General features: G+C 45.4%; 1 protein-coding gene across 1 annotated transcript; it reads left to right on the forward strand.

Moving 5' to 3' along the window:
* Nucleotides 1-1,680: 1,680 nt before the first annotated feature.
* LOC115328888 (uncharacterized protein K02A2.6-like) lies at nt 1,681-2,415 on the forward strand (the record flags this gene model as incomplete). Its single annotated transcript, XM_042292046.1, has 1 exon — nt 1,681-2,415. A coding segment is annotated over one exon (735 nt), but the record flags the coding sequence as incomplete, so codon positions are not given.
* Nucleotides 2,416-15,200: the final 12,785 nt, after the last annotated feature.

A 15,200-nucleotide genomic window follows, 5' to 3' on the forward strand; every position in this document is an offset into this window, starting at 1 on the left:
CCAACGGTAACGGACCTTCTGGCAAGTGTGCAGGGAGGCACCATATTTCCGACGCTGGATCTCACTCAGGCACATCAACAGCTCCACGTGACAGCAGAGACAGCAGATGTGCTCACCATTAACACCATCAAGGGACTATACAGGGTTAAACGAATGCCTTTTGGAATTTCGGCTGCACCAGCGATTTTCCAACGCTACATGGAGACAATCCTGGCAGGACTACCCGGCGTGGGAGTCTACCTGGATGATGTTATTATCAGCGGAACCACAAAAACAGAGCACCCTGAGCGTCTCGAGGCAGTTTTGAGCAGGTTGGTGAACGCCGGGCTTCGCTTAAAAAGGTCGAAGTGCCATTTCGGTGTCGAAGAAGTGAAGTTTCTGGGACATAAGATAAATGCAACGGGAGGACACACAACAGAAGCAAAACTGAGAGCAATCAAAGAGATGCCGGAACCGACCAGCCGGGCCATGCTTCAGTCTTTTCTAGGACTCCTGGCATTTTATGACCGCTTCATTCAGAACCGAACATCAATAACCAAGGTGCTGTACATGCTACTTGAGAAAGACGCTCCATGGCAGTGGGGTGCACGACATCAGCAGGCGTTTCTGCAACTGAAAGAAGCCATCGCGGAACGTACAGTTCTAGCTCATTATGACGACAATAAACCGCTGGTATTGTCGTGTGACGCATCACCATACGGCATCGGTGCGGTACTGGCGCACATAGACAAAGACGGAAACGAGTCTCCCGTAGCTGTCATTTCTAGAACATTTGGAAAGGCCGAGGAAAACTACTCCCAGTTGGACAAGGAGGGTTTAGCTATAGTGTACGCTACAAGCAGGTTCCGCCGCTACATTTCCGGTCGACATGTTACCATCACAACGGATCATCAACCACTACTGGGAATTCTAGGTCCACAAAGTCCGGTTCCGCCCATTCTTTCGCCACGCATGAAAAGATGGTGCGTTAGGCTCACGCTTTATAACTACGATCTTGTCTACCGACCAGGAAAACGGAATCAGAAAGCAGACGCTTTGAGCAGACTACCTTTACCGGCAAGCGACGACGATCCACAGCCTCCCGGAGATGTGCTTATGCTGGAAGCGTTGATCTGGCCACCGATTACTGTAGAGAAACTAGCAGACAAGACAAAAGAAGACGCTACTCTTTCCCGTGTGTACGACGCAGTTCAGGGTGGAAATTTCAGGAACCTTAAGGAAGACATCTTTCAACCATTCAGGAACAAGGACACTGAACTAGCGACACAGCGAGGATGTTTGGTACGGGGATCACGTGCTGTGATGCCAGCGTCTCTACGGCCTGAGTCCTTGACTCTTGTACACTCAGGACATCGTGGAATCGTGGCCATGAAAGCCTGTGCCAGAAGTTACATGTGGTGGCCAGGAATTGACAAAGATATTGAATTATGTGTGGCGGAATGTGCCCAATGTCAAACAAACCAGAAAACCAAGATAAAAGTACCGATGACAAATTGGGAACGACCATCAACAGCCTGGTATACGCTTCACATGGACTTTGCGGGTCCAGTGGAAGGGAAAGTATTTCTGGTCGTTGTAAACGCATACACCAAGTGGCTGGAGGTGCGAGTAGTTAGCAGCATGGCATCAAGCGCTGTAATCAAGGAGCTGCGGGGATTATTCGCCACATTTGGAGTGCCAAAGAAGGTTTGTTCAGACAACGGGGCTGCGTTCATCTCAGAAGAAATTGCGACGTTTTACCGGATGAACAACATCATCGCAGTCACGAGCGCATCTTACCACCCGGCAACCAGCGGGCAGGCTGAGCGGATGGTACAGGAGCTCAAACAAGCTGTATCTAAAAAAGGAAGGGAAGACCTGTCGTGCGTGTTGTCACGTTTCCTATTCAAGCAACACACGACAGTGCACGCAACAACGGGCAAGACTCCTGCGTGGATGATGTACGGCCGAGAATTGCCTTCTGCACTGGATCGACTCAAGTCATCCCCCTTCAAGCAGTTGCCTGAAGAAAACAGCGATATCCACAAATTTACTCGTGGACAACCCGTGTGGATTCGACAGTCCCTAAACGAGCGAAAGTGGATGCCGGGGTCCATCGCACGCCGCGCCGGACCACGATCCTGGATGGTTGACACAGAGCGGGGTCAAGTCAGACGACATCTAAACCATATTCGACATCGCGCTCCGAATTCGAGCTGCTGGGAGACACAGCCGCCACCACCAGTTTGGGACATGTGCTTACACGATCGCCAGGGCACACATTCGGGCTCGAATGGTCCAGAACAAACAACTAAACAGCACAGCACAGACGACGACGTTCGCCCATTACCAACAGTGGGATCTGCCTTGTCAACCGCAACGCGGGTGAGCTCCCTGGCGCGTCGACCACCGGACAGATACGGTGCCCACGTCTAAGGAGGAAGGGGTGTGATGTACCTACCGACACACGGCCGGCGGGCAAGTCTGCGAGCGCTGCGCACGAGCGCGTGGGTTTGTCTCGAGAGCTGGCTGCGCTCTCGTGAGAGATATAAAAAACGATCACGACCGTTTTCGGATGCTTCGAATGACTGTCTCGTCATTACCCCAGCTAAGGTCGTATACCTAGCTAAGGTTATTCTACAATTACATTTACTTCTTATGGCTTGTGGGAATGTAGCATTGGTCAACACTCTTTAGTATGATCTGTGGTGACACATATTTAGTATTAAATATACCTAACCAGAACAAACTCACTGAAAACATAAAAACGTGTCAAGGACACGCCTAAGAATTATACCAAATTCAACGTAGTTAAATGTACGAGAACTGCAAACCTCTACATACCTAAAGAATCCACAGCTGCCTGATGCGTAGCGCCAATACAGTTACCACTTGTTTTTATCTCCTCTGCTGCGGAGCTCAGCTAAAATACTACTGCAAATGACACATTACAGGTGCAACGGGAGCGGTGAAGTCGCGGCTCCCTCAGCTCCGAACGCAGTAAACTCAAATCGGAGTTCTCAAAGCGCCTACTAAACGGCAGAAAAAGAAAAAAAAAAAAGCACGGTTTTTAGCTGCTTTTACGCAGTTTCCGCTTTTTTTTTCATGTGCCAGACGGTCTCCGAATAAAATGCAGGCAGATGACGTTAAGCACGATCACTTTTATTTAATGCCGGTATTAAAAAAGTCTCGACAAAGTCATTAAAAAAAAGCAGCAGTGATTGTAGACACTAATGCTGCTGATCGAAGCAATTCAAACCTATCGAGCCCATCTCAGGACGGTGCAAAGGCTGCTAATGTCATTAAAAAAAAACGACAAATACGGAGTTCGGTGAATCTACGTCGCCGGTTGAGATACTTTTAAACGGCCATACGTTTCTTCTGCACTTCTTTACTAACTTACAATAAAACGTATTCGTATACACACGGGGCGCGCTAGGCGGTCAGGATTTTGTCGGCCGAATCGCGAGCGTCAGCCAACGTCTCAGACTCACGTACACTCAGATTCTGATACGCAAACAAAGCATTAAGCGGGATCACGTTCTGCGTGAGTGTCCAACCGCGCACCAAAGTCACGTTCATACCCTGTTTTGCCCTGTTCATATCGGATAGTACTATCGTCGATAATCAACGAGTTTCAGTGGAACGGCGATCAAAACACGGCGTCAAATAAACGTTTACCTGACTTTATCAGCATGTCCAAAACGAGCGAAATACGCTCCAATGCATTATTCGAAAAAAGTCCGAGCTGACAACGATATTTTAAGGCGTTATTCGTCTTACCTTGAGCACTTTTCATTAACAAAAGTGAGCAAACCGCAGGCTCACGCCGCAGCCAACGCAACTTCTCCCGCCATTTTTTTTTCTCTCTTTCAGCACCGAATTTTGTCAGCTATCCGGAAATAAGCCATAATGGCGCCCTTTTCACTCCTGAATCACCATCTCAGAACTCGGTGTACAAGAGCGCGACTCCTTTAATCCAAAACAACGTGCCCCAAAAGTTTCTTTTTTTTTTTTTTTGCCATTTAGGGGAAAGAGCGCGAGCTCCTTGATTCCCGGAGCCACTACTGAACACGCCCAGGGAAAAACACATACGGATTGCTATATTTCACGTCGGGTGGGGAGGGAGGGACATCGGGGTTACGAACCGAAACCGAACCCGAACAGAAAACCGAAGCAAAACAATTATTTCTGACCTAACCGCAACAGAACCGTAGCAGAAATCAAGCGTTTAATATTGAATCCGAACCGGAGGGGCACCGTGACCTCACGTGGTGGTTACCGGATGATTGGAAAAAGGGTTCGGCGCAATTAAATATGAGCCGTGCCTTAATTCGGCGCAGTTTTGAGAAAAGGGGTTCGGCGCAGTTTTGAGTCAACAAACGGCGGCGACAAGAAAATGAACTGTTCGGCTAGTTGGTTAAACATTGTGGACACAGACAACATTAAAGACGAGTACTAGTGGAAGACGTGGACAGGACGGGTGCTGATGAACAACTTACGTTTTAATACACAAGAATAAGAAAGGGGAGAAATAAAAATGAAAGAGGGAGATATAAAAAAGCAAACGAAAAAGAAGACAAAAGTGCTGCGAATCTGGATTAGAAAATTATATAAATAAGTACCAGGTAAAATAAATATTACTATAATTTCTGTAAAAGGCAGGAAATAAAAAATAAGCAAAGCTTTAAAAAATAAACTGTCAATAGGTAAAAAAATATGAATTCAATGAAGAAGGTTGATGTCATAGCTTTAGAAACAAAGGGTCAAATTGAAGAATTCGGTCGCTGATAATTTCAAGAAATTTTGAATAGAATGACTTGAACTTCCAACAGTTCGCTCGAGCGCTTATCGCGGAACCACTTCAGGACTTGAGTGTGTGCAAACAAGGAAGGGCGCCACGAGAGCGCACGACACGAGAGCGCCTACAGGAGGGCGCGCGACACGAGAGCGCTGCGACACCAGAGCGCACGACGGTAGAGCGCCGCGACACGAGAGTGCGTGCTATTAGAGCGCGCGTCGCGAGAGCGCATGTGTTTCGTCTTGGGAATGATCGATATTGGAGGGCTTTGTGCTTTGTGGATGTCTTCGATATGTGCTGTTCAAGGCTGGTGGACATTGGAGGTACCAATGTACGGTTAAAATGTGTTGGTCAATGAACTAAAAGTCTCTAATTACCTCTTTAATTTATGGCTATATGGTTCACGTTGCAATTTCAAGTACCGCCATTTTATAGCGTGGTTGGTAGTGGTTCCGGAAGAAATAACCCCGGAAAAAACGTCCCCGGAAAAAACGTCCCCGGAAAAAACGTCCCTGGACAAAAATTCCCGGAAAAAAGGTCTTCAGGTTTAAAGTAGGGACAAATGTCACCAAGGGGTTCTCTGTCGCTGGGTTTCCCTGATCCTCATGGCCTTCGGGAGGTCCGGTCGTTGTCCGGTCCAAGTGACCTGACCCACCTGGAGGTAGAAAAGAAGGCTAAACAACACTCTCAAAGTGAAACCGCAGGTTGGGAGGCATGGTCAGTCACAGCCAACAGTATGCAATCGACGCCTTGCGCTCCGAACTATCGACCGTGATTATGAAGATGTCACAGGATTAGGCCGGTGCTTCTCCCAAGAAGAGGTGCAGTCGACACTCGTTGAAATGCAACGTCGTCTTGCAACGCCGCAACGCCGTGTGAAATTAACATTTATAGCACATCCAGCCAGAATGCGATTATTGGGTTGTGTTCAGTTCGAGTTTCCGAAATTTTTATTTTTTAGACTTTTCACAGGTCTGCGTAGTAAGCCAATAAAATGGGGTAAAGCGTTCAATCCGAGAAAACATGTGCTTGAAGACTCAAACATCGATCATTCCGAAAGCGAGTACATGCGCTCTCGTGACGCGCGCTCTAATGGCATGCCATTAGACCGCGGCGCTCTCTCGTCGTGCGCTCTGGGCCGGTTTGCTCATCTTGCGGCTGCGGACGCGGCTGCGGCCAGGAGGGATTTTTCTGTCACGTGACCAGCTCCATGGGGACAAGAAAGTACCTAGCGTCCCTTCCTAATGGCGGAGAAATCCGTGTCGCTTCGAGTACAAAAGTCTAATTTCGCTCGCCGAAACTGACTGCACAGGCTTTCAACTGAGGTCCAATTGACCGCCCCATCATACGTTAGGAGCGGCAGGTAAAGTTACGGCCAGGGAACGTAAATATAAACCAAAATAAAGGAAAAATCACGCAAAACAAAAGCGTTGGTTGTGTATTTATATATATGTCGTAGTCGAGCGGTTAGAGCGCCGGGACTTGCAATCGCGGCGTTGAAGTTCTAAGTTCAAATCTAGTCGAGAATTTTTTTTTTCTTATTCTGCGCGTTTTTTTTATGTTTTTTGTCTGTGATAATTTTTACAAACCGTCCTTGCTACGTCTGAGTCTTTCTTTCTTGCTCAACATCTATTTTAATAGTTCTAAACGCAGAGACGGTACTTTTGCGTCCCAAAACGTCTGGCTACCCTACCTGTTGCGTGTTTTGCGCCATTTTCGGTTCTGCCGCACCTGCATTTCTTTCAACCGTTTCTTGACCGATTGCTAAACCGTTCCACCGACATACTCACCGACCGACCGACGGACTGACTACGACTGATTTACGGACTTATCAGCGCTCTCTGTCTGTGTGTGCCAACATAGAGACATGTCATCTAGGTCGAGACGCCTTGCTCGGCGAGAACGGATGTATCGGCATTCTGATGCTAGGCAGGGAACGCGTATTCCGAGAGCGCCTGAATCCTCTCGACGTGTTCGACGAGTTCGAGCTGCAGCAGCGATTCCGCTTCGGGTACGACGGCATCATGTATCTGGTAGAGCTACTTCGGCCAGACCTGGAACCACAGACGCGCCGCAGTCAAGTCGTTTCTATGGAGCTGCAGGTGATTGTTGCGCTTCAGTTTTTCGCTGGAACTTTCTCACCACGGCTGGCGACTACGTGTACGTCCACGTATCCACTGCATCGCGGATAGTCAGGAAGGTGACTGCAGCACTAGCCCGTCGTGCAGAGAGATTCATACGGTAAGTGACAATATATTTATACCCTTTGTGGCGTTTAACCGGGCTATAATAAAGTCCTTGATTTGCCTGTTCATTTGATGTCATGCCAGGTAACTTGATGGAGGATTATGTGTTCAGTGGTGTCAAAGTGACACACTTCAAGATTATTTTTTTTGCTTTGCCAGGCGATTCTTGATGGTGTCAGAATACTACACTATCAATATTTTGCTACAGCATCACGTATATTTTTAAGTAAAAAAAAAAAATTGCTCGAAACCGAAACCGAACTGGGGAAGAAGAAGAAATGCAGAGGAGGAGAGGTTTGGCGTAAGTCAACTCTCTCCTCCTCTATATTTCTCGCTGTGCATCTAGCCATCTCGTACAAACGAGATGGCTAGATGCACAGCCATCTGGTTCAAACTAGGGAGCCTTTTTGAAGGCTCCCTGGTTTCAACTAGACGGCAATGCAACTAAATGGCTGTGCAACTTTTTTTTTCTTTAAATCAATGTAAATGTTGTTGTTTATAAGACACAAAAAATGCGTTTCATATTTCTTTTCTATTTTTAATATTCAGTGTGTGCCTTCGATGACCGACGACTTTGATCATATCTGGTGGTTGTGTCTAAACTACAGAAAACGGCATGTGACCGCGGACAAAGCGCGAAACACATGTACGGCGAAACCGTCCGATCTGACCTCCGATCAGGCAATATGACGCTCGAAGGCGAGGGTTTTCAACGCTTGCCGGTGCTACGAAACCCCTCGCCCCCGAAAGTCATTCCGGCAGCTCGCACGTCGGATCGGACGGTTTCGTCGTACATGTGTTTCGCGCTGAAGAGAGTGAGCGCGACTCGAACAGTCCAGTTCTCGATCGGCGGTTTTCGGGCGGAAAGAAACCGAATTCCGAGCCACAAATTCTTTTCTGGGTAGTTGGGCTCTCACATGTCACGTACAACTAAAAACCTCGGCCAGCATAAATACCCTGTCAGTGTCCCTTTAAGATTGCCCACACAAGCGAGTGTAAAGGCGCGTTCACATACTTGCGACCGAGTATACGACCGAGTGAGACAAGACCGATTTTTAAACCCCTTTCAATGGCGTAGAACCAGATGCGCTGCTGCGGAGCAGGTCCAAAGCCGTCGCAAGAGGCTCAAAACGCGGTCTTGCCTCAGAAGGTCCTACTCGGTTGCAAGTGTGCGAACGAGCCTTTAGTGTATGGGTGACGAGAGCGATACTAACCGAAGTGGAAAGCGTTGAAGCATTCATAATTGTAAACCCTTAATATTTTCGCTATCGGTCCTAATACCTGGAGGAAATAATAAAACAAATTGGCGATCGCAGAGCCCTAGAAACAAAATGTTATTTTTCTCCTTTCAAACACCAATATGAATATGTTTTAATTCCCATTAAAAAAAAAACAGAAGGAACAACTTTTGGCCAATATAAAGTTTCTCAGTTGTACTTCCCTCTCTACAATGTTAGAAAATGCATTCCTTTACAAGTACTCGCTGTGTTATGAGCTCGTACTTCTCGATAATTTGAACAATGACGAATGAAGCATTTTTTGATCTACCAGAACAATTATTACTTTTAAAAGGAGTCCACACAATGGATATACTTTGGTATTTCGAAACAGTAATTGGTCGTATTAAAAAAAGTGCCTCTTGGAACTCTTCACAAAGTGGGTGTATGTGACAATAATTTCAGTGCACAGATTCCAGAGCAGACGACCAATGTTTCAATGCAGGTGGCCAAATGAAGCTGAGGCGGCTGAAGTGCAGCAGCAGTTCTTTGACGTGGCGGGCTTTCCTTCCGTTGTGGGTGCTGTGGATGGTACGCACATTCGGATTCAAGGACTGTCGGACCACGAAGAAGCGTATGTCAACCTTCTTTCTGCTTTTTTACAATATATGTGCACTCCCACACTATAAAGGTGCAAACAGCCCTTTTCGCAAGCTTCCCACAACTTCAAATTCTCCTGCTTTGCTACATCGACTGTGCAGCCAAAAAAAAAAAATGGCTTCTCATTTGTTGAATTAAAAAGTTTATGTCCACCATGTTCCCAAACTGATAAATACATATTTTATGACTTTCTGTTTCCGCTGTTTTCCAGCTACCTTTCGAGTTAAGAAAAAAAAAAAAAAAGCACGGAAGATTACATAGAAAATACCAATTCAACACTTTTGCAGGTGATAAGCTCCACTGTGCATCCAGAAATTCAGGACTTATCCAGAAAAGATGACTGAAAATAGAAATATTGGCAACTGAGCCTCAGTGAGCAGCTTGATTTTCCTGAAGATTGATTCAACGCTAGTTGCATACGTCTCGGTGTCGCCGACAATGACGTCATCCAGGCCACCCAAATTCGACGAGTCCTGCCCAATAACGTCCAGCACAGCCTGGAAGATGGGCGCCACTACATGCGGGTTGGGGTCAGCACCTGTTGAGTTAAAGGCAGAGGAGTGTTCGAAGTGTAAAGACAACAGTCGATGATAGGTCAAGAGCGAAAGCAGAGGAAAATGAAAAGTGGGGAGGAGAAAGCAAGCTAGAGAGAGCCCCCGGGGGGAAACCTCGTCTCTTCTATAGAGCCCCCTGGTTCCTTTCCCACCCTTCCTTTCTCTCTCCCTTCATTCTTGACCTGTCATCGACTATAGTTTTCTGCCAGTAGACACAACACATCTTTTCCTAGTACTAGCCCTCCACATATTTTACTACATTAGAGTGCCTATGGTGAAGCGTAATAAGCAAATTAAATTTGCATGGGCTTCTTACTCACTCCGGCGCGTGTTTGATTGTATATCCTACGGTTGTTGGTATTACCGAGCTTTCTTTTTTTTTTTTTTCTAGTGAAATTTGTTTTATCGCAGGTTCAAGTTCTATACTTTGCCTGACTGCACTCCCACTATGCATGTAGACAAGGCCCTATGGGTTCTATAACATTCTTGGGGGGGGGGGGGGGGGGGGGGGTAGTTCTGACTCACCAGTTCGTTGTTCATGCGCTCGGAAGAGCGCATACATGTCCCTGGCTTTCTTTACCAACTTCCGCCATGCCTCCTGCAGCTGCCGTGCACTCCGCGGAAAGCTTATGTCATTGACAATATCTTCCCATGCCTGTCTCTTCGTTCGCCAGGTAACTGTGCTGCTGAATTTCTCTAGAATTTGTTGTTTTCGTTCTCCAATTGCTCTAATTAATTCCATTTGTTGATCCAAAGTCATTTTAGGTGTTTGCATTTGAGAGATGGTTTGCGATGTCGACGCCTGACTCATTTTTGCATTCGGTTGTGATCGTCTGCTATTCATACTAAAATTCAACGAGTAATTTGTTAATATTCCAAAACGATTGCCAAAGCGAGATGTAAAGAGTAAAAATATAACTTTTATCACATTCAATGCAAGTAAAATTATAATCTTTTTTATTTCGGTTTTACGACTTTGTCAGACGTTTGACTTGCTGCCTTGCTTGTAGGATTTCGCTCAATCAATGCATCCACGGCTGTTTTTTTTTTTGTGTGTGTATATTGCGGGGAATATATATATTTTTTTTAATTGACACGACTGCAGTGTGTATTTGTACTAAATGGGCGCTCCTGTTATTGAAAAGAGTCGTAGCAAGAGCGTTGTATATTTAAAAATACATAAAATTGTAGTTGCTGGGAAAGGATGCTTGTTTTGACCCCGTTTGTGTGAAAGTCATACCGATGCTGTAATCTTCGTGTCCTTTTAATGAACATTATGAAACGTTCGTATTTGCGCGTTAACATCGCTTGATCTCGGTTTCCTTTCAATGAACATTATGAAACGATTGTAGTAGGGCGTTAACTTGGCTAACCGCAATCTTTTTTTCTTCTGGTTTGTCGACCCAACAGGTGGGGCAAACATTAAAAACCGTGTAAGGCGCAGTACTCCTAGTGGATGATTAGTAAACAATATCACACTTAAAAAATAAAAAAAAAAACACGCGCAAAACTAGAAAAAAAAAAGTGTCTACCGAGATTCGAACCCGGAACTTCCTCAACGCGGCGACAAGTCCCGGCGCTCTAACCGCTCGACTACGACGCAGGGAATGCTCAATAATTCGCTGGCACATATATATATAAATACACAGCCACCGCTTTTGTTTTGCGTGATTTTTCCTTTATTTTGGTTTATATTTACGTTCCCTGGCCGTAACTTTACCTGCCGCTCCTAACGTATGATGGGGCGGTCAATTGGACCTCAGTTGAAAGCCTGTGCGGTCAGTTTCTGCGAGCGAAATTAGACTTTTGTACTCGAAGCGACACGGATTTCTCCGCCATTAGGAAGGGACGCTAGGTACCTTCTTGTCCCCATGGAGCTGGTCACGTGACAGAAAAATCCCTCCTGGCCGCAGCCGCGTCCGCAGCCGCAAGATTGGCAAACCGGCCCTGGTGTCGTGGCGCTCTGCTGTCGTGCGCTCTCGTGTCGCGGCGCTCTCCTGTCGCCCGCTCTCCCGTCGGCGCTCTCGTGTCGTGTGCTCTCGTGTCGTACAGCCGTGCACACAAGGGGGTGCATTTTCAGCCTCTAACGTGTAGTGCTATAGATGAGATGGCGGAGAAGGCTTGATGGACAGAGCGTGCTCTCGCAGACTCATATTCAGGCATCTACCCGTTTGGCCAACGTAGACTTTTTCACGTGGAAGAGGTATCTGGTAGACAACCCCGTTTAGCAGTTAACTTTTTTCTTTGTATGCTTAAACTCACAGTCTTGATGTCTCTAGGCTCAGGATTAACCTTGAAGCAAAGCTTTTGAAGCTTATCAGCTGCCGAGAGCAAAATTTGCACCTTAAACATAGCCTCTTTAGACTGTGAGATATTTTGCGGATTTACGGCACAACCGCTGATCGGCGTTCTTCATTCGGGTTTATATCTCGTACTCTTTTAGGTTTTAGCAGACATTCCGTAGTATCTGACACGATCGTTGAGGGATACCCGGAGGCGATGAGTTTTGGTACTTGTGCGCGTTGAAGCTGTCTCTGACTGAGTGAATGCAAGACATTTTAAATGCAGCGCTCAAACAGTTAATCAATATACCCCTCTTGATGACCTTAGAGTGCGTCGAATCATAAGAAAGTAGCAATTTTTATGAACGTGGAGAGTTTGACCAGCATACATGGTTGTTCTGGAAGTTGAGTCTCAAATCTTGAAATTGTAAAATTCTCCTTGGCGATGACTCATGGGTGAACTTAAGTCATTGTGCATGTTTCAAGAAGAAAGTCTTGAGAAATAATAAACATAGGGACGGATAGAACAGATTTTCTGTTCGTCCCTATTTTTATTCTTTCTGTTTTTTGTTTTTTTAACTTCACCAACGCGCTCACGTCGAACTAAGTCTTGAGGTTGTTAATTAATTAAGTGTCGCTATCTACCAATCGATCCTTTAGAAGGATTAGATAGTTGTCGACATATCTAAACATACGTTGAACTTGAATGTGGTGAGGCTTTGGGCGGTGGCGCGGTCACACTTGTCAAATTTAACTCATTCAAAGGTAAAGAGCTCGTTCTATCTAATGGGCCCGATCTAAAGGTAACTAACTACCGTTCGGATGATCGAGGACCTCTTTCCGGACGTAAACACGGCAAGAGCAGTATTGTTGGTATTCGCAAAGTGCCAAGGGTCGCGATCTTAGCTTACGGCACGACAAGCTTTTCATTGGAAGCAATCGGTTTGTTTACTAGGGTACATTGTTGGGCTAGTTTATTTCATCTTAGTTAAACATAAAATAGCGCAAAAAAGACAAGGACAAGCGGTGTACAGGACAAGCGCTAGGATTAGCACTCGTCCTGTGTACTTCTTGTCCTTGTCTTTTTTGCGTTATTTTATATGTTCAACGGTATGTTTACGACAAGCACACAAGTTCATTTTGAAGCTGTTTCAGCGTAGCAGTGTTGCCAGATGGTCCCACCAAAAAACCGCCAAACGACTGGGAGGTATGGCCCAAATATAGCCAAAGCCGTAAAAGAAATATAGCCCAAAATAGCCAAGACTAAAACAATGAATTTTAACCCTTTTATTGACAATTTCTCACGCTCATACAATAGATGTTACCAATCTCTGTTTCAACCCTGAAAAGCACCACCTTTTGTGAACATTATGTTACTTGTGAATTTTTCAAGCAAAGCTTCGGAAGGATGAATATCCGTACAAAACTGGCCCGTCCTTGGTAGGTTTTCAGAAGTAAAAAAAGCACACAGTCAGCTTTATTGTGAAGCTCAGGAGATATGATCATATAATAAAATAACAAAGTACAATAGCAGAACAGTCAAAACACTGGGTGTTTCGAAGCAGAACCCCAATATCTCAAGTTTTTACTAATATCCCCCCGTTTCTTTTTCTTTGCGAAAAAGATTAGTGTCACCCCATTCATGTTCACGCTATTTTCCTTTCTTGGGGTGAGCAACGACTGCAAGGTAGTCAATTGTTTAGCGGTGAAACTGTGGACTTCTCATTTTTACAAACCTGGGATCATTTAAAGAGTTCAGTCTACGTCCGGGCGGAGCCATATGCGTCCGGGTTGAAGGTGCCGTACCGGGCCCGTGGTAATAGTGCAATCTGTTTGGTTCGCTCCACTGCGCTGCAGGGAGACCACCTAAACTCTGGAAGCATTGCTTCACTGCGTAATGTGAAAACCCCAAAGTTTGTAGGAGTTTGAACCCTTTCTCCTTTCTCTCCCTCCTGTCCACTAGCCAAAAGAGAAACTTTTTTTGTTTCGAAACTGATTAAAAGTTCGAAAATTAACTAGCCGAACCTCGAAGTTCGGCGTCGAACCTAAGGTTCGACAAAAGTTCGCCGCATTCTTAGAAATATCCCAAAATAGCCACATAGCCAACCACAAAATTTTGACGCCAACTAGAAAAAAATGTAGCCCAATTTGACTATGTATAGCCCAATCTGGCAACACTGCGCAGCACCCACAGCCCAAAAGAAGCTCATTATCTCGACGTGACTTATCCGAATGCATTTCATTTTTTTATTGCTGACGCTAGAAGCGTGTGCTAAAAACAGGAGGAACTGTTGTCTGCTGTTGATTCATGTACTACAGGTTTTACTTGACCCTATTCAATTCATGATAATTCATGTTTGGCTGATATTCTGGTTATAACGGAAACTTGGCTAGGCGAAAATTTCAGTAACAGCTGTTGAACGATTCGTACTCGACTTATCGCAAACACAGAGCGGGACGTAGTCGAGGGGGAGTTTTTGTGGTACTTAAAAGCACACTGCACGTTTTAAAAACCGAAGTACAAACGAAGAAACGCTCTCGTCCTCTAAGTCTTTTTTTTTTTTACAAGCCGCCCGACTTTCTCGGCTGATCAGCCGTCCTTCAGAAATGCTTTGAATTACTTGTGCAGCTGTATCCTAAGTAGGTATTCTTTTTAACCGGTGGCTTTAATTATCCCGAAATTGTCTGGCCCGCTGTACGTGCTCGCATGCCGTTTAATTTGTGACATTGTCTTCCCGCTCAGGCGCGTTTTTTTGTTGACATGTGCAACGCGTACTCACATTCACAAATGATTAACGAACCAACTTGCGGATCTGCAACACCTGACCTCTTTCTAACTACAAAATCCGGGTGCATCACGGCTGCTGAACTCCTAGAGCCACTTAGGGACCATTTGTCTCGTTCAATTACACATACCGACTCCAAACTTTAGCCTTTTAGTTAAGACATTGTTCAGCTATCCACGCGCCGACCAACAGGCACTACATCGTTACCTATCAGGTTTCGTGCTAACCTTTTTGGAAGGCTTTGAAAATATAACTGTGGACGAAAATTAGAATCTTATTAAGACTGCGTTAATAGATGCAATTCATACATTCGTTCCTAGAGTATATATCGGGTCATGTACTGAGCGCCCTTGGATTACTTGCCGTCTCAAACGGCTCCTGAATAAAAAACAAAGGCCTTACAGTCACGCAAAAATAAATAATTCTCCATCTGCGCGGCCAAAAATATCGGGAATGCGTTTCAACGTGTAAGTGCAAAATAAAAAAGTCCAAGCACAAGTTTTTTTTTTTTTGTTTTTTTTTTTAAATATAAATTTGTTAAATTTACTGGAAACAAATCCAAAGAAATTCTGGGCGGCTATAAGACCTAAACTACACAAAATATCACCCGAGTTGTTGACTCTGATGGAAATGAGCTCTCGGAGAGCGAGAGCTGCGAAACATTCAACTCTTTTA

This window comes from Ixodes scapularis, unplaced genomic scaffold (genome assembly GCF_016920785.2).
Source record: "Ixodes scapularis isolate PalLabHiFi unplaced genomic scaffold, ASM1692078v2 PGA_scaffold2__306_contigs__length_199485367, whole genome shotgun sequence".
In the NCBI taxonomy this organism is placed as follows: Eukaryota; Metazoa; Arthropoda; class Arachnida; order Ixodida; family Ixodidae; genus Ixodes; species Ixodes scapularis.